General features: G+C 35.5%; 2 protein-coding genes across 4 annotated transcripts; both read right to left on the reverse strand.

Moving 5' to 3' along the window:
• Positions 1 to 1,097: 1,097 nt before the first annotated feature.
• On the reverse strand, positions 1,098 to 2,863 carry LOC127787089 (MYB-like transcription factor ETC1). The gene is made up of 3 exons (XM_052314948.1): positions 2,662 to 2,863; positions 2,444 to 2,531; positions 1,098 to 1,469 (listed from the first exon to the last, which is right to left on the reverse strand). The coding sequence occupies exons 1-3, from the start codon at positions 2,723 to 2,725 to the stop codon at positions 1,331 to 1,333; spliced, it is 291 nt and encodes a 96-aa protein (XP_052170908.1). The 5' UTR covers positions 2,726 to 2,863; the 3' UTR covers positions 1,098 to 1,330.
• Positions 2,864 to 5,816: 2,953 nt separating this feature from the next.
• Positions 5,817 to 19,120, reverse strand: LOC127814003 (histone H3-like centromeric protein CENH3). Of its 3 annotated transcripts, none has more exons than XM_052355208.1 (8): positions 18,774 to 19,120; positions 18,575 to 18,621; positions 18,412 to 18,448; positions 18,203 to 18,327; positions 14,597 to 14,671; positions 10,729 to 10,812; positions 9,247 to 9,322; positions 5,817 to 7,119 (listed from the first exon to the last, which is right to left on the reverse strand). In XM_052355208.1, exons 1-8 carry the CDS (start codon positions 18,826 to 18,828, stop codon positions 7,064 to 7,066), a joined length of 555 nt encoding a protein of 184 aa, XP_052211168.1. In that variant the 5' UTR covers positions 18,829 to 19,120; the 3' UTR covers positions 5,817 to 7,063. The 3 variants fall into 3 exon arrangements, with proteins under 3 accessions (XP_052211168.1, XP_052211169.1, XP_052211170.1); XM_052355209.1 differs by having other exon boundaries at positions 18,424 to 18,448; positions 18,774 to 19,119; XM_052355210.1 differs by lacking the exon at positions 10,729 to 10,812 and having other exon boundaries at positions 18,406 to 18,448; positions 18,774 to 19,117.
• Positions 19,121 to 19,247: the final 127 nt, after the last annotated feature.

Raw genomic sequence — 19,247 nt, forward strand, 5'->3', positions numbered from 1 at the left:
AAAAAAATTGACGATAAGTTAAAATGACGTTGATTAATAGATACGCTATTAAAAGAGAATCCGAAAAAATTATTTATATTGCGTGAGGTTGGATTCACGTGCAAAGATTTGAAAATGACGGGTGTTATTTATATATTTATTATATTTATATTTAATATTTAAATAGTTTTATTAATTAATAATAAATATATCATCTTTTAAATTAGTTAATTAATTAATAAAATTATTTAATTATTAGAAATAAAACATAACGAAAACATTTTGTTTAAATAAGATATATTTATTAATGCTGCTTAATAACACGACAAGTCATTCGCATCATGATCAATCATCCACAATTACTTAAAATTTTAATTAATTAAATGAAAGTAAAACCCATAAAACTTAACCATTTAATAGTATTATTATTGGTAATAAAAAAAAATTTAAAGACTTTCCCCAACAAGGGCACTCATGAAAACACTCATAATAAAAAGAACTCCTAATGTAAGTTTTTGTTTAATTTGAAATATTGACTATATATGCTAACTCTATATATTTGTTAAAAAAAGATGTTTCGAGTTTAGGATTTACTTGATATACAATAACAACATATCCAGTCTTTATTCCACTATATGGGGTCAGTTACATGAATTTTAAACTTTTATATATTTATGTTTTTTGTTATATTTTCATATAAACCCATGCACTCCATATCAAACTTTAATATCTCTCTCAAAATCTTATTAAGTTTGCCTCTACCTCTTTTTTTCTATTAATTATTTCATTTCATCAACTTTCTTCACATGAACGTCTCTTTGTCTTCTTCTCACATGATCAAACCATCTTAGTCTAATCTCTCTCATTTTCTCCTCTCCTCAATTAGCAGTACTCCTACCTTATTACTAATAATCTTATTTTTAATTTTATCTTTTCTTATAAGGTCGTATATCCATCTTAGTATGTTCATCTCCGTTACGCTCGTCTTTTGCTCATATTAATATTTGACTACCTAATATTTTGAACTATATAACAAAACTGATTTTATAACTAGTTTTATAGGGTATACTCGATATATTATAAAAAAAATTATCAAACTTGATGTGACCCGAAATAAATGATAATTTAAGAGTATTAATTAAGGACCAGGAGATTGCAACAAAATGAAATGAAAAAGCCATCTGGTTCAACTGTGAAAAGAAGTAACAATTTTACACACAAAGGAAGAAAGACAAATAAAAGCTACCTAATTACTAAAGAAGAAAGGGAATTAATTTCTCCATTACACTAATTAATTGAAAACCCCAAAAAAAAAAAAAAAAAAAACCCAAAGGGAGTCTAATTAATTTATTTAGGAAGATTTAGCAGTGTTCTTGCTTAATTGTGGGTCTGTTCTTCTGCTGGCAAACCCTTCCCCATGTCTCATTATCCAAAACCTCTCTATTTCTTCAGCTTTCCTCCCTGGAATTCTCCCAGCTATCAGTCCCCACCTGATCGCATTTCATTTCATCACGTTAGTTAGGATCCCATTATCAGACATGAAATTAATAAGGACTAATTAAGGAGATCTTATCATAATTAAGGAGAGAATAATAATATAATTCATTAGCTAAATCAAATTAGTCTCACAATTTCATACAATTGATTGCAGCACACATAAGTACTCTCGTTAATTAAGTTATAAGACACACACGAAATTTAACTAATTATGCTTATTTATTGATAACACAACTCGAGTCATACTAAGATTGAGATTCCCCTAAACCTATCTTAATCCCTTAATAAGACTGATCACCATCAAATAGAGATTAATCTGAGAGTTTTTCCTCCTTTTTTTTTGTGTTTCTATCGAATTATCTTCCCCTTATCTCTCATCTAACCTAAAGAGATAAAAACACAATCATAAATAAAATAAAATTAAATTTAAAGAGTTATCTCCACGTATCAGTCTTAGTTTTAAACCAAAACCAAACAAAAAGAAACAATAATATGTGTCCTTTAATTAATTAGCTCAAGAATGCACTTAAGTGCAGTTTGGCTTTATTTATTTTATCACAATTCTGTAAGAATTAGAACATGGACATTACTATTAAATATTGATCCAAATGAAGTAAATCTACCAAACAAACATTTGGGTTTCAAGAATGTGTAATGATGAATGAATTTAAAGCAAAGTTGCCAGTTCTATATTTACTACTGGCCTTAAAGGGGAAAAGTTCTGATCAACTGGAGACCGTACTGAAGGCACGGCGTTTATCAGCGAAAACCTTGCCAGCCCAGGCGTCTGTGTCTGTTTCTCTGTCTTTGTGTTTTTTTTTTCTTGAAAAGGCAAGTACTTGCATGGCCTCGTCTCGGGGTTTGAACTTTAATTGTTATTGAATTAACGCTAAAAGAAGACAAGAAATTGAAGTATTGAAGAAAGACGGCTCAGGTGATGGACAAATTTGGTGGATGAATTAATTACCTGTCTCCAACAAGCTTGTACATTCTACATATGAGATCCTCCTCTTGCTCGGTCATGTTTATGGATTCCCACTCAATGCTGCTGACTTCTGAAACGAGTTAGGGAGACTTACCCATTAGAGGAGGAGAGGAAGAGAAAATAACCCAGTAAAAGGGTGGGGGTGGGTTTTGACGGAAAGTGAAGGAAAACGCAAGAAAATTATTGAAAGACTCACTCGCCTTCAGAGCAGCAAGAGTTGTGGGTGGTCTTGAGTCGCTTGGCTTTCCGGTTATCCCGCAGCATGGTGTTGTTGGAGTACTACTGTGACTGAGGATGATGATGGGTTGTGAAGATTGATCGAAGAAGAAGAACTGAGGAGAAAGATTCCCGAGAAAATTTTAGATCGTCATTTAATGCCCTCGAAACAGGAAGAGAGAAGCCTTGAAATTATTATTATATATTTTAAAGCGTGAAATTTATAGAAAGAAGAGCTTTGTAGGGGGGTTGGAATGAATGGACGGAGCGGTTATTCCTACCAAACAAACAAAGCATATCTTTGTGTTGACTTGTAGTTATTTCTTCACCTTTGGATTGAACATAAAACACATTTACACAGTCATTCCCTTCAGAGTTCACTCCCGGACTGAAATGACACTGTTGCCCTTTGCTGTCCAGTGAGAGATGCCACCATTCGTGGTGGACAATCCTAATTTGTTTCCTTCTCTTTATGTCTAATCCACCCTAATCCTATGATGTAGCATGCTCTCCTATTGTAATTAGTGCCTAATCTATGGGCAGGGCAGGGCAGGGCAGTCCGTCCTAAGGGTAGCTTCCAAAGGTCACATCATTTGCAATATTGATTAGTCCCAATTAAAAACTTAATTAGTCAGCTATATATCACTTGGAGTTGATTGGTCTAATTCTACCATTTGGGTAGCTGTTTTTCTCAGGGACCAAGCTTAAAATGGCAACTGGCGACTGGGCAACTTTAGCAGAAGGGGTAGGTAATGCAATGTGTGTATATATGTATGTATGTATGTATATATATCCAACAATTATCATGTCAAAACTAAAATTTGAAAAGTTTAGCTAAATGGGTAGGTTAATTAGAAAGTCAAAAGATAAAAAGAAGCCCAAAGCCCCCATTAAAGTACATGCACACAAAGCACTGACGGTAATTTTGTACCCTAAAACTGAACATTTTTATCGTGGTTGAAACTTTGAAAAGTGGTTGGGAGACTCGCAATTTCCAAGGAAAACCCACCGGGGGAGTGCTTAATTAAACCACTCGACTTACCATTTTAGTGGTAATTCATATGCGATTTTTGACAAATTAAAATTAAACATGAGTAGTAACAAGCTTGCTTCAAGGAAGCAATCACAGAGAACCTTACCATTGGGTCTCGATCAAATGGACCCAAATTCACAAAACCCAGAAGAAGAAAAAAAATAGGGTTCTTGACGAGTAGGTAGGCAGCTTTTAAAGCAGGATTTTGCCGTAAATTGCATTGAATATCGACAATCGAGAGAATTCAGAAACTCAAATTCAATGTACGATTTCGAGTCAAGTCCTGCTTCTTCGTCTTTACAACGAAAATGATATTTGGATATATTTTTGTGAGTGATGCATTTATACCCAAATTCAATGTACGATTTGGGTAATAATGTCTTTACAAAATTTGTTTAGTATTAATTGTAGCTGTTGTTAATATTATTATTATTATTATAGTATTAATAGGAGGACAAAAATTGTACTGATAATACCAATCGTATTGCTTTCTGTAAGCATTTTGATCATAGTTTGAATTTCTTTTTGAATTAAGGTGGGGGAGGCCATAATTGATGTTTGCTTAGAGAGACAAAAGGAAAGAGAATCTAATTAAACTTTTGTCATTAGTCAGGGATTCGTTTACTATTATTCATAATCTTATCGGATTAGTTTGCTTTTAATTTCCGCCTTTAACAACTGGGGATTATTAACAATAAAAATAAATAAATAAACTTTTGAAGGCTGGCGACGCCATAATTGATGTTTGATTAGAGACAAAAGGAAAGAGAATCTGATGAAACTTTTGTCATTAGATAAGGATTAGTTTAGTATTATTTATAATCTTATCGAATTATTCTTTGTTTATCTCTTCCCTTTTTGTTTATCCAATTGAGAGATGACGTGACTCTCTACGACAAAAATACGTTTTTAAATAAAAAAAATATTTTTTTATAATATTATCAAATGATTTTTAAAATAGCTTTAAAATGTTTATCTTTAAAGAATTAATTCATTATTTTTCACATATATTTATTGTGTAAAAAGGGTTAATATTTTTTAGAAAATAAATAATTATTAACAAAGAAATATTATTAATTTCTTGAAAAGATTCTCAAAATAAAATTACTTATATATTTTTTTTATTTTCACATAAAATGTATTTATTACGTCTCATTTTTAAGATTCAAATAATTATATTAGTTAATAATAAATATATAATTAAAAATAACATTACAAGATTAATATTAATAGAATATTAATTATAATATAGGAATACAATAAATAAAATATTATTATATTATAGATAAATTACAATTGATGTAAATTAATTAAATAAAAAAAATCACAAACCCTATCTTCTTCGTGACATCAACGGCAACTCTGCAACCCCCGCTCCTACATCATCTCTTACACTGACAGCCCATTTCAAGAGAGGGAAGTCTCTTTATATTTAAATTTGATAATAATATCAAATTTAAATATTAGAGAATAGAATGACAGCTAGCTAGCTAGCTAGCTAGCATACATGGCATAATGTATAACAAACGAAGGAAATTTGGATCAGGTATTATTGTTTTTCTGTTTTTTGTGGAAAGGGATAGACAAGCCTAGTCACTGTCACTGTCACATCATTGAAGCAACTCCAAACCAAAAGATATTAAATTAAAAAAATATCATAGTCTGCTATTGACATATTTACCTAAATCTCGTATCTCAATATCAATGGTTCCTTGCCCCATTACTAATAATAATATCTCTCTCAAATAAAGTGAACCCTTCCATTTATCTTCATTCCATCCCCCCTCTCCCAATCCCAAACACAGTTAAAAACACTACTGTTACATTTAACCAAGCAAACTATCAACCCATGAGCTCAAACTCTCAATCTGTCCTGATTTGGGGCCATTAGAAGAGTGCTGTGTGGCTGTATCCAGCAAAAACAGAGGAGCAGGGAACAAGGATAAGCAATCACTGGCCAAGGCCATGAAAACGATAACCTACTTACCCATCCCGTGTCAGCCTTATATTCCATCTCGCATCATGTCCTTCTTGAATTCTTCAACCAATTTCTATTTTCCTGTGGCCACCAAATCATCAACCTAAAATGCAACAAAAACAGCATTCTCATTATTGCCATGCTTAACATAAAAGGCTGCCTCATTTTTGCTTTTTCCTGAAATCTTTTCCACTACAGTAACTGAATTTACAAGCAGAAATACAAAAGTGATTGTCAATTTGACTATACTAAGCTCTTGGAGCTTCCTTCAACCAATGCATTGCTTCCTTCAAACTGTACACTATATTTTCCCCACCTTCAATCACAAATCCTGGATTGTTCAACACAAACTTCCTTTTTCAATTCTCCAATCAAGAGAGAGCAGATTTCATGTCAAGTTGATAAAACAACCAGCCTTTGTGTTGCCGATGCAATGATAAATTCATAGCACCCAAGCCAGCTGCCAAAGCAAATGTTTCTTTATAATCAATACAACTTTGGTGTATAACCCTTTGTAGCTACCCTTGCCTGAGTTCTTCACACAAAACCATTTGTATTATGCTTCACTTTAATAAAAACATTTCACACCAGTCACTTTATGTTCTAGCTTGTTAACTAACTGCCTTGTCTTGTTCTTCTAAATAACCTTGCCGTTGCTACCATGGCTCACCCTCTATTTTTTAATAGCAGGGAAATTTTTACTACAAATGATGAAGAATAAGACAAACTATTGAAAACAAGGGATTTTTTTATACATTCATCCATACTATCAAATTTATAAATATGCAAAGATGTATGCCCTTAATAAATCTCCTAGGGCTACTCAATATCTTGGGAGTCTTCTCATATAATTTTTCAATCTTATAGGACTTGAAATCCCAATGCTACTAAAACTCTAGCTGAACCCCCTTCACCACAAAACTTTCAAATAAATGACACAGGTAATTGAACTTCAATTTCCAAGTATAAAATAAACCAAGAAGCAGAACCAGGAGGTGGAAGACTAGAATGAATTACTAGTTATAAGGATAAGCCTCTTTACACATCTGCCAGCACAAACCATATGTTGCCTCGCAGTTTCTGCCCGAATCTTGCCTACCTGTTCAATCTGAAATGTTCTACAGTGAAAGCTTGTACTATCACATCTGGCAAGCAAATTGAATCTTCACTAAAACAGAGAATGAAAGTTCTTTATAACGCTGCAGCGTATTGGGGAAGCAATGCATGCATTGGTAATGATATCTAAAGGGCCAGGATTCCTCATTACTTCCAACTATTTTATCTTGCCAGATATGAAGTTGCTGTTAAAATATAGCTTGAGATTCCATAATTGGATAAATCACCACTGCTAGTGTGGGTAACCAATCTGATGCTCTCACCAAGGTCGCCCTTTTCCTCCAAGCCGCCGAGCCAACTCCCAGTCCTTTCTCACTGTGAGAAGAAAAGCCAAAAAAAAAAAAAAAAATTTAGGTCTCATTAATGCTAATAAAAATAGCAGATCACCATTGTTGAAAAAAGATCTAAACTGAACATAAATTGCGGGCCACAAATGAACATCAGGATATCATTTCAAAGAACACTTATTTGAGGACTCAAACTGCAAAGCCTAGATCTGTAGTATGCATTTCTCCAACACCTTTATGTTGGAAATGTGGAGCCTGATTCCATTATGATACCTACGCAAAGCAGGTACGGAGCCCCTCAAAACCTAAATAGGCTCAAATTAGGAGTTCTATTTTTGCCCTAATTTTCATATATAAATATGTGAGTTAATTCTTATAATTGTAACATTCTCAAATAGCGAAAAAACATCTAGCGCGGCCACGGACATAAGCATTCTTTGCCGAACCACGTAAATAGGTCATATGTGTGTGATTTTGTTCCAAGTTTTCTTATCGGTTGATTCATTCCCTAACACTATCCATGTTCAAGAAATATGCAAAGAAGAAATAAATGAAAAACTTAAAACTGTGACCAGGATAGGATAATGTTTTTTATCAAATAAACAGCAACAGCTTAAATTCTTCTGCACTTAAGATTCACACCTTACAACTGTTAAATATGATAATTCGAACCCCCCCCCCCCCCCCCAACTAATAACTGGGGAATTCTTAGATAAGTTCCTATTAGATGCACAGAAATCCCTCATGCAATAACATGGATGCATGCCTTGAAAACAAAATGCAACAGAGATTGACTGATCAAAACACTAGTTGACTTGTGATTGTTGATGAAGCCCTTAGATGTGTGATGGTAAAAATATCCGGGAAATTTAAAGTTGTGTGCTTTCCTTCTTTAGACATTCACGGGTCATATACATTGAACTTGGATACTTTTCTTGAAGAATATAGAAGCCAAACATCCAAGGAAGACAACATATTCATACAATCACTAAAACTCTCAAGATTTCTCTGCTAAACATTCTCTCTGCAAGTAATTCCTATTCTCTTGTGCCAAGAATACCAAAAGAGATTGATCTTGAGCTGAAGTTATATCAATCTAACAGAGAATTTTCAAGCATATTGATCTTACAGATTCTGCTATAAAGTTTATTGTTTTACATTTCTTAAATTTGCTGTACTGTTTTATTTATTATCTGTCCATTAGAGTGGGCATGCTTGTAATATTGATACACTAATTATATTGGTTTGGAGAGGCAAGTGGTTACTTCCCACTGGGCTTGTGTGCCTGCCTAGAGTCTGGGAATCTAGGGGTGTACAAGATTATGAGGTGAACTTGGGTGAAACCTCATGGGCAGTAAGTAGAACGCAAGATTAGTTGGATCTTGTTGAATGGACGTAGGGGCGAGTGGCACTGAACCACTATAAATACTGTGTTCTCTTGTGTGTGATTGTTGTGCAGATTGTGCAGTGTATTGTTTATGTTTTGCAATGCATTTGCAATCATCCATAAAATGTAGAAATAATTAATAAATAATAATAAAGTACCAAACAGGGTATATCGTGGGCAGCAACAGAAGGTCATCCAAACGCCTTACTGTTGGGTGATCAAGCAGTAAGGCTCCACAAAAATTGAGGACACGTTTCTCTTCAAAAGGGGGAGATTAATAGGATATTTAGTTTTGATTTACTTTATTTTATTTAAATTTAGATTCTTAATTTTTATTACTTTTATTATTTTGTTGAGATAATTGTAGTTAGGATAATTATCTTTTCGTTGGGACTTCAGATAATAGACAGGCTTATGACGTAATCAGATTTTAGCTTTGATTATTTGAAAAAAGATTTTGCTCATTATCTCCTCCATTCCATCCTCTTCTCTTCTTCTCTTCTTCAAGAGGATGGAATTATCTCTGGTACTTCTTATAAAAAGTTATAAATATAATGGATTTATCTACATATAACTCAAAGCTGTAACATTTTGCAGAGGTATACCAGAACTCTTTGAATTTAATTAAACAAGTTTTCTTTTTCTGTCAAGGTTTTAATTTTAACTAACTAATGCTTTCGCTCATAACCACTAAGAACAAACAAGCACATATCAGGAGAAGATATAATAAATATCTCCAAGAATTAGTATCGATTTAATCTCACTTACTGAGTGTCACTCGCTTTGCATGGATTGTACATAGCATTGCATCTTCAAACAAACGAACTAAATAATCTTCCGCTGCCTATTAAAGTGAACAACAAAAAGTGACCAATATTAAGTGCAACAAGCATGCATCATTTATATCAAATAGTGACTGCAATAGTTTGTGAAAGCATAAATCCATAAAGTAGAAAAGGCATCAAGGCAGGTCTGGGAGGATAAGACATTATGAAGTTTAACTTATGTAAGTGAGGTTTCCATCCATGGTTTGAACCCATGACCATAGGTTGCAATGCAGCTATATGGTTGTCCACATCACCATTATAATCCCCATATATGCCAAAACCAAGATGTCAAGTAGAACTTAAATCGATAAAATAGTCTTTTAAAAAATGAGCCAGCTCCAAGAAATGCAATTATTATAGTAAGAAATATCTTTCAGTATTTCATATCTAACTGATATATCAATTTCAGGCATTTGTGTTGGGAAACAATATGAACAAAAGTTCCAAATATCGCTTTAGAAATGTATATTCATATTAATTTTATTGTAATATTATATCTCATTTCATTTCTTCAAACTTGTAATTAGTTTTAAGCATGTCAAAGGACATATAGGATATCATACCCAAGTGGCTGAATCTGAAAGTGAAGAAGTAGAGAGTAGATTACAACCAAACCTGCAGTTGTTTAAGTCAATCTTACAGACTTCACTGTTGTTTAAAGTTATTATTCAGGTTCCTACAATTTGTTTGTTATTTTATGGACATCCCTGTGGAAAAAGTATCTCTCGAAATTATTTACTGAAACTAAAGAAACAAGCATTACATGAGGCCTTGAATTTTGTGCCAAAATCACCTCAGATCTAGTGTTGTGTATGTGTTGGATTTTCTATGACCAGCAAAGACAGAACTGAAATAGAATATAAGTCTATTATGATGTGTCATCCTACAATATATGCCGATGAATCCTGATTGTTTTAAGGATGAATCCCAAGTTCAAGGTTTCATCCACTTAGTTCCTTAACAGATTCTTGAGTTCAAAGGTTATCCACTTAAGATCAAATGTGAGTTCTGAGCTCAAGGTCTATCCACTTAGTTCTTGTTTGTTTCTTAAGTTCAAGATTGCCTACTTAGTTTCCAAACAACCATGGTGTGTTAGCACTATGTAAAGGTTCAAATCTTGAAAGAACCATTTCTTGTGTGCAGGCATCCTAGGTGCCTGTAAAACTGAGATGCAACAATGCTTAATTTAAATCAAGTGGGGGATTGTTGGAAAATGATTTAATTAGGTACATGATTGAAATTAAGTGCATTACTTTAAATTAATGAGTTGGAAACCCAATAGGCTTGGCCATCCAAAGAGACATAAATTAACTAAGAACTTCAAAAGACATCTATAAATTAGGAAGACATTCATAAATTAAGAAGCCCAAAACGTTTACCATGAAATATAACAACATTCACAATGGAAATATCTAAAGCCAACCATTAAAATAGTGAGCCATAGTTCTGAAAGGCGATAGGCGCATTGAGGTGCAAAGGGTCCTGGAGCCCGAGGCGCAAGGCGCACCTTTGTGAAAAAAAAAAAAAACTCAAAATCTGATAAAATCATAAACAACTATCAAATTATCAATAATAACACATGCATATCATTCATGATTCATCATCTTCAAATTCTAAACTAACAACATCAAAGTTGATTCATTCATCATGCAAATTCTAAACTAGAAACATCATCAAAGTTCAAACTCAAAGTCTCAAACATTGTAAAAATACTATATATAATATACAAACATAAATATATTATGTCTATATAAAAAAATTTAAAAATAAAGCTTCAGTGATGGCTTCGGAGACCAAGTGTGTTGGGGATGATTCAACACTCCACCAATTTGCTAGGGTGTTGAATCACATGTGTGATGAACTCAGCAGATCACTGGGTTCATCTCATCCCAGTGACCTGGTGGGTCCATCTAATTTCATTGCCACTAGAAAAATTAGAAGCAGAAGATAAAATCCAGATTTGATTTCATTCCTAAAAGCCAGATCTTCTGGGTTCAAATCAGAAGAAGAAGTGGTGGTGGTGGTGGCAGCAAGTCACAATGAAGGTGAATGACAGCAGCGGCAGTAGATGTCGCAGCGTTGGAACAGAGAAAAGAAAGGGGAAGAAATCAGATCCAGGAAGAATAAGAAGAACAAGGAAGAAGAAGAAGAAGAAGAAGAAGAAGAAATTAGACAAGATGATGGTGGACAGTGAGGTGGGGGCAGTGTTTGCAGAGACAGAAGAGAGAGGATTAAAAAGAGAGAGTTGGTGGCTTTTTTACATCCAGGGCAAAATCATCCAAACAATGCAAAAAATTAAAGGCAAAATTAACATCTATGCAGTAGGCCAAAGATGTTAAAGGCATGCCTCACGCCCCGGCACCTCGTCGTCCAAGGCGCGCGCCTCTAGGAAAACACATTGCCTCGGCCCAGTCAAAGCGCCGAATTGGCGCCTTAAGGCGCCTTGCACCTAGGCGCGCCTTTAACATCTATGTAGTGAGCATCTAGATAAGAGGTTGAGAAGTACTTGGCTCCCCTCAGTTAGTGCAAAACTGTGAGGGAACAAGATTGAATCCAAGCTTAATTTTAATCCCAAAGATAGAGTTGTTGGATCCCTTGCACAGTGGGAGGCTCTGACTATCTTCACAAAGCTAATTGAGCCTCTTAGCAAAAGTTTTGACATTGGTTCCAATTCTGGTCTTTCCTAATGACACTAGTAACAATTCCAGTTTTCGTCCCTTGCACAGTGGGAGTCTCTGACTATCTTCACAAAGCTAATCAAGCCTCTTAGCAAAAGTTTTGACAGTAGTGCCAATTCTGGTTTTTCCTGACGACACTAGTAACAATTCCAATTTTCTAACATGAATGTATAAAGTGTCCATTTGATTCCATGAATCTTTGGTCTTGCTTCTTCCACCAGAGGTCAAAGAAAGGGTCATGTTAAGGTTCACCATGTAAAGGTTCAAACCTTAAAAGGTACCTTCACTTATGCACATTACTTCCTAGATGTCCATAAAACTGAGGTGCAACAATGTTTTAGTTAAATCAAGTGGGAGATTGTTGAACAATGATTTAAATTATATACATTAGGTAAGTTAAGCACATTAGTTTAAGTTAATGAGTTGGAAACCCAATAGGTTTGGCCACCCAAGATGATAAATTAGGAACTCCAAAAGACATCATAAATTAGGGGGTCCAAAAGATTTGCCTTCAAATACAAAAACATTCATAGGGGGAAAAGAAAAACATTATTGGATATTGGGCATCTAGATTTGAGGTTAAGAAGTACTTGTTTGAATCCTGGTATTTTCTAACAACACTAGTTTCAATTTTGTTTTTTATAACAAGGTTAAATGTCTAGCATGTTTTAAGTAAGTTGAGATGTTTCTTTTAGTTTAATTATGTTCTTAAAAGGATGTACACTGGATTTGTTTGCTTTTGGATTTAATGGTGCAATGAAAGATGAGGATAAAGAGACCATTTAGTCCCAAATAAACAGGAAACAGGAAGTTGATCGTTAAAATGGGCTTAAAAACACTTGACACTGAAGCTGGATATGTCATTAGTTTGAGTAAACATTTGATAATGTCCATAGAACTCTAGACAGTTTCTTTGCAACTACCAACAGATGCCTCGGTTTGGTTGACAGTCAGCTAGATGCTGTCAACACTTAGCTTGAAAAAGTCAACAGCCTAAATTGGACAATTGACAGATTTTGGGAATTGTCAACAATTTACAAAATTTGACGGAGAAACCAAGAGTTCTGGTTTCACCTGTTGAGATATAAAGCTGTATGCTATCAACGAGGAGACAGGACTACAGACAATCTTGATGAAACTATCAACAGATTTAAGACAGAATACAGTAACTGTGATGGTTCAGTGAAAATTGAAGTAGGAAACAAGAGATAAATCACTAAGGGTCCTGAGAGATGATTTAAGTGGTCTTATAGTAAGTCATAAAAGTAAGTGATTGAATTTTAAATAAGCCAACAACTCAACTAATGGAATTTAAACAAGTGGCTAATATTGAATGGGCCCCACCAAGAATTGCACGGGCCCATGTTTAAGTGGGCTGTGATTAGTAATGAGCAATTCAGTACATAGCAGGGCATGTGAAAAAGAAAATGAAAGCCTAAATGCTGTAATATTTAATACAAGAGACTTTCCCTTGCAATTTCTCATAAATAGGTTGCAAAAGCAGATCCTATAAGGGCGGGGTCCAACAGCATGCATTATAAGAGTAGGACCTAGTCCACAATTTTTACAAAATAAAGTGGGCTTCCTAATCACATGAGATTGTTGGAACAAACATTATGAACCTACTGAGAATGGTTAAGCATTGATTCTTGTATGCAAAAAGTTAATATCCAAAATGTATTTTCTTTATAGGTCAGCAAATAGTTGCATTTCATTTAAATAAAGTATGTTCTACATGCTATGACAGACCAACAAATACATTAAGACAATTTAAGATGATTTTGAGAACACGCATTGTGGGAAAGTTAATCGCAGCAAGCTTTAAGTGCAGGAAACAAGAAAGAGAGAGGGGGAGAGAGAGAGAGAGATGATCAAAAGATAAGAGGAAAAGGGAAAACTAGAATGACTAATTAGTCTTTGATGGTCAATTAGAAAGTGATATGCCAGCAGCATGACAACAGAAATGTGAGACTTGCAGGAAATTAAGAGTGAAATCACAAGGAACTCATCCCTTATAGATGCCGATGTGATGGTAAAATCATAATGCTGTAAGATACTAATTACTGCTTATGTTAGTTATCAGTTGCTTGTTGCTGGTTAAGGTTTTTTTGTGATTGCTGCTTATGTTAGTTTATCAGTTGCTTGCAGCCGATTAAGGTTTTTTGTGAGTGTGTGGACACAAAAAAAAAACTATACTTTTGATCAAAAATTCAAAATGATGAAGATGAACTACAAAAAACTTTGGAAATTTAAACCAAGCTCCTGCATTATACAGCAACGAAAAAATACAAAGTGAGATAATTATGTATTAATCCAATCAATACTATCTGAGCTACTTGTAATATTGGAATGAACAATGCACAAACTCCAAAAGCATTTGGATATCTGAAGCCTCAATGGTTTATTTATATTAACTAGAACAATACTTGCTTGATTGCCACGGACTAAGAGGATACTAACTAAAACAAGGACGAGTTTGAGAACAAACTTAAGGAAGTAAACGCACCAACTAAGTCTAAAGATATAATCATTACACATCACCACCACCTATTTAGATGCACTGATTTGTGGGAACACTTCCATGCACTAATAAAGTGGAAAAGCTTACAATACCTCCTGAATTGCCACTAGAGCTTCAGCTGTCCACCGGCTGATTTCAGGGGCAAAAAAGTTACTAATCTCTTTCACCTACAGAAGAGAAGACCAGTATAAGTTAAGGCAGTTAAAGCAAATAATAAGATCAGATGTATGCAAACAAACAAATATCAAACACCAAAAACAAGACGCAAAGCCTTACTCCCACTAGATCTGGTTGACTACATGGATTCAACTTGTGACCATATCGTTTGTAAACTCGTTATAACCCATGTTGTGCAAATAGTAAACACAACAAGAAAACATGTGGACAAAATTAGATTTAAAATTCTAATATTCATATAGGGATGAGTTGACACGCACTTGAAGGCATCCTAAGAGAGTTTTCCACGACACTGCTATATAAAGGGATTAGATAACATGACTACATGGTATAAGAATTTTGCTAAACCTTCCATTCATTAACCTCATAAAAAAATGGGTTTTTTGTGAAACTCCTACAATTTGGGCCTGAACAGGCAAGCATACAGGTTGAACCCCTGCTATCCTCCTATTGTAGAAACAACAAATTTTCAAATACAAGGGCCTAATTCCAGAGCATGTCTTGCTAATAGTGAAAATGTGGATCATTTCGTATGCAAAACCAGAAAGATAATCTGGTGCCTGTGTGCTCTGAAAATTGACTTCATAAAGAATGGATTTAAAATTGCTGGAATTTGGAAAGAGCGTACTATTATATGGTTTTCTTTCAAATGAAGATAAACATCACACATATTAGTAACAGTACATATCAGGAACATAGGGCCTTAGTATTTTCTAATGCCCCTAATCTCTGTTGTTGAAGTTATTTTCCTGATCCCGTAGATACTGTGCCAGTCCTTATAAATGTACATTTCCATAAAAACATGTGTCCCATATATAGCTATCAATCATTCAAAGTCCGGTAGTTTGAATAAGGCCCCACAATACAGGTAATCATTATATGGTTGGATTAATACTGCAAGTTTCATCACTTACACCAACTCTAGTTAACCAATATACTTGGGGAGAAGAAAATATTTGTTTCAAGTGGCAGAGTAGCTGCACTTATCCTATTTTTTTGTGCACGTTATCATTCAATATTAATAGTGGCAGGTACAGTAAGCTTAGCCAGTATGAATTTTGCTAAAATAAAGATTATGATTAGTTTAAATATGCGATTGAAATGATATCCCAATGCCAACTCAAATTAGATATAGAGTTAGAAATTAAGGAATGGGATTATTTTGTCTTTGAGATTGATCTTTGTATAAATATGACTTAAAGCAGCCATTATGATATATAGAAAATACAGAGTTTATTTTCTGGTCATCTTTCTCTAACTTGGTATCAGAGCCACCCCTCTAGTTTTGTCTTTTTTCTATGAGGATCAACTTTCCGATCATTCAGCTTCTTTGTTCTGGCCATTTTTCAATCCTATGGTTTTTTTTTTTTTTTTTTGCATTCTGTTCTACCTTATAGAATATAAGAGCATAAATAGAAATAATTGGCAAGCTAGAATTGATGTAGCCAACCCCGTATAATGGATGGAGGCTTGGTATGTTGTTGCAGTTCTGCATTTTGTTCTGCTGTCTTTTTCAACCTCCTCTTATCCCCTCATTCAGATCAACAAAGCAAAGATAATCCAATAAATCGTGTTATCCTCAACAGTGAACCAGTTAGCAGCAAATCCCAAGTTCCCAACTCATACTATACCTTTTCTAGTGAAAGATTCAACGTCTTTGGTTGTCCAGAAATCAAAGATTCACTCTCTCCCCAATTTTTTTCTGTGACAACGCCATTTATTACCCACGCCAGCAACAATTCCTTGTATAGCTTCTCTTGCTTTTATCAAAGACTTCTGACTCTCCCTTTTCTTTCAGAACAACAAATTAACTTCCATCTCTTACTGGTGACTTGGTTATTCTAGAGACACTACAAATATGCAGGGATCACCTCTGGTCCCTGTTATCATCTCGGAAAGATCCTTCCTCTTGTTCTTGTCATTGCTCTAGCCAAACCATACATTTGATTGATTCTAGCAGATAACATCATCCTATCTGTGCATGCAATGTGATTATTTCTCAGTGTTTTAAAACACACTAGGCACTAGTCGAGCACCAGATGGGGGCCTAGCAGCTAGGCAGCTCCAAGCAACAAGGATGAAGATGGACATAGGTACCGGAGGAAGAAGAGAGAGAACTAGCAAGGAGAGAACGGCCCAATCGGCGGCGAGAGAGAGAGAGAGAGAAACAATGAAATCAGCGACGAGAGAGAGAGAGAGAGAAACGATGAGATCGGCCGTAGCGACAAGTCCACGAGAGACGACCTAGGCGGTGCGCGCTGAGAGAGAGAACAAGAAAGCGATGACCGACGAGAGAGAGAAAAGGAAAGATTAATCGGCCCAGGCTGCACGCGACCCAGGCGGCTAGGCACCAATCAGGCCCAACGCCTAGGGGTGCCGATTTGCACTTAGTCAGGGCCACCTAATGCCTAGGCCGCATTTTAGAACACTGTTATTTCCTTTCTTGGTCACGAAGCTTCCTCTGCTGCTATTTGATTGTTTCTCCTACATAGATAATCTTCGAGTGACACACAACCCTAAAACCCTAAACCCTGTGTCACTCCTCCCATTTGTTTCGATCGTAACTACTGCCTACCTTAAAGAATTTCAAACTCAAATTTGAGTGTAATTGGGCAAAATAAAGTAATTGGAGACAAATGAAGGAATTAGAAGGGGAAATGGGTAAAATGACCCCAGAGGTAAAATGGTCATTATTGGATATGAGCCTTCGAGGTCCAAAACATCCTCAAATGACTTAGAGAAGCCTAATGATCAAATTTGGGGGTGCAAGTTGAGGTTTTAAGGCATTAAAAAGTCAGGATACCCCTTAAACATGATTAAAACTGTAGAATGCAATGAAATAATGATCAATAGTAACAGGGAAAACCTAAAATACCCAGTGAAATTGTAAACAGTTTAGGGCAGGACTCAAAAATTGGGTGGAGCTGTGAGAAAGAAATTTGGGTTTTATGGCAAATTGGGTGGAAGGAACTGCTCTATGAAATAGTGTCTTGCTAAAATCTAAGCTCCAAGCCAAGTGTTGCTGAGCATTGAGTCACGCAAACCAGGCAGTAAATCAGTAAGAAAAGAGGAAAGGATTCTTTCTCCTTGCGTGACTATCATTCAGCTCATGAGATTATCCGTTTCTCACAGGTTAGATGTTGCTGCCGGGTGAAATTCTACCGACAGTGTTTTGTCACATATTACTACTTCGTTTTTCTTTGTGCATTTTGGTTTCAGCATTTACACGCCTCTTGTTAATGATGTAAGAAATGTAGTAAGATGGTTTCAACACCTTAGTTTCTATTGTTGGTGGAAGAGATTGTGTTCCAGCGTCACCTCTGGTGTTGCTATGTGTTTGGACAGTGACTGAAAAAGTTACTTTAACAATAAAATTACCTGATATGGTATTGTCAAAAGCGTTTATGCAGTTAATACTGACCATTAACAACATAAATGAATTTTCAAACAAACACGTATGAGACTACCAATTATTTCACAATAATAAAATCATGAGAGAGAGAGAGAGAGAGAGGTGTTACAGTTCTTATGAAAGGAGCAGCTGGAATGAGGAGTTTCCAGGTCTTCTGGAAATGCCGGATCTCGCGAAGCGCCACCGTCCCTTGCCTATACCGCCTCTTCTTCTTCCCTGACTCATGTCTTGTACCTGAAAAACACCAAATGCTCAACTCCCAGCCCCAGATAACACCATTGCAAAAGAAAAATAGACAAACAGGAAAAAGACCCTCACTCAACGGCTCACCCCGGGGGCTTCTTCTCGTAGGTGCCTGATAAAAGGGAAAACAACAAAATTCATAATCGTTGGTAACTTCTACATATATGCACGCGTACAGATTATATGCACATATATTCAGCTGCAGAGATAACATTAGAAGGAGGCAAAGAGACAGTACCGAAGGTGTTGCAGCAGGCGGTGGTGTGCTGGTTGCTGCAGATGTGGCTTTCGAAAGAGTAGGGGGGGGGGGGGGGGGGGGGGAGGAAGAGAGAGAGAGAGACAGTTAGGGTTTGAATTGAACAGAAAATAGTAATAGCAGCAGCAGCAGCAGCAGTAGAGAGAGAGAGAGAGAGAGAGAGAGAGAGAGAGAGGTGTACAGGCGGATTGACGGCGATTTCGCTTCCGTTGAGCCATGTGTTTGGTCCTCGCCATATCTGTTCGAGGGGAACAGTAGAGAGCGCGATGACGAGCAGATTCAGAATTCAGAATTCAGAATTTTCTTTCGTTGTTTTGTTGCATTTCTTTCATTCTTTCTGCTGGATTTGACTGAAAAATGCAGAAATCGAACAGGAGATAGTTGTGGTTTGGGGAAGCAGAAGCAGAAGCAGAAGCAGAGAGATGAGAATACGAAACTAGATTCTCAATGGTTTCCCGCCTTGCCTTGACTTCATTTGATTGATTTGGCTTTGTCCGCTCTGCCCTCCTTTCATTTGAATCCCCTACCTTTATTCAAGGCCCATTCTAATTCTATAGATATATTATTTTCCAACCAACTCCTATTTTTGTCCCTCTCTTTTTTTATCATCCCAATTTATCATTATTTTCACTGCCTCCCCATATTTGTATTCTTA

The sequence above is a fragment of the Diospyros lotus genome, chromosome 12 (assembly GCF_014633365.1).
Source record: "Diospyros lotus cultivar Yz01 chromosome 12, ASM1463336v1, whole genome shotgun sequence".
NCBI lineage: Eukaryota > Viridiplantae > Streptophyta > Magnoliopsida > Ericales > Ebenaceae > Diospyros > Diospyros lotus.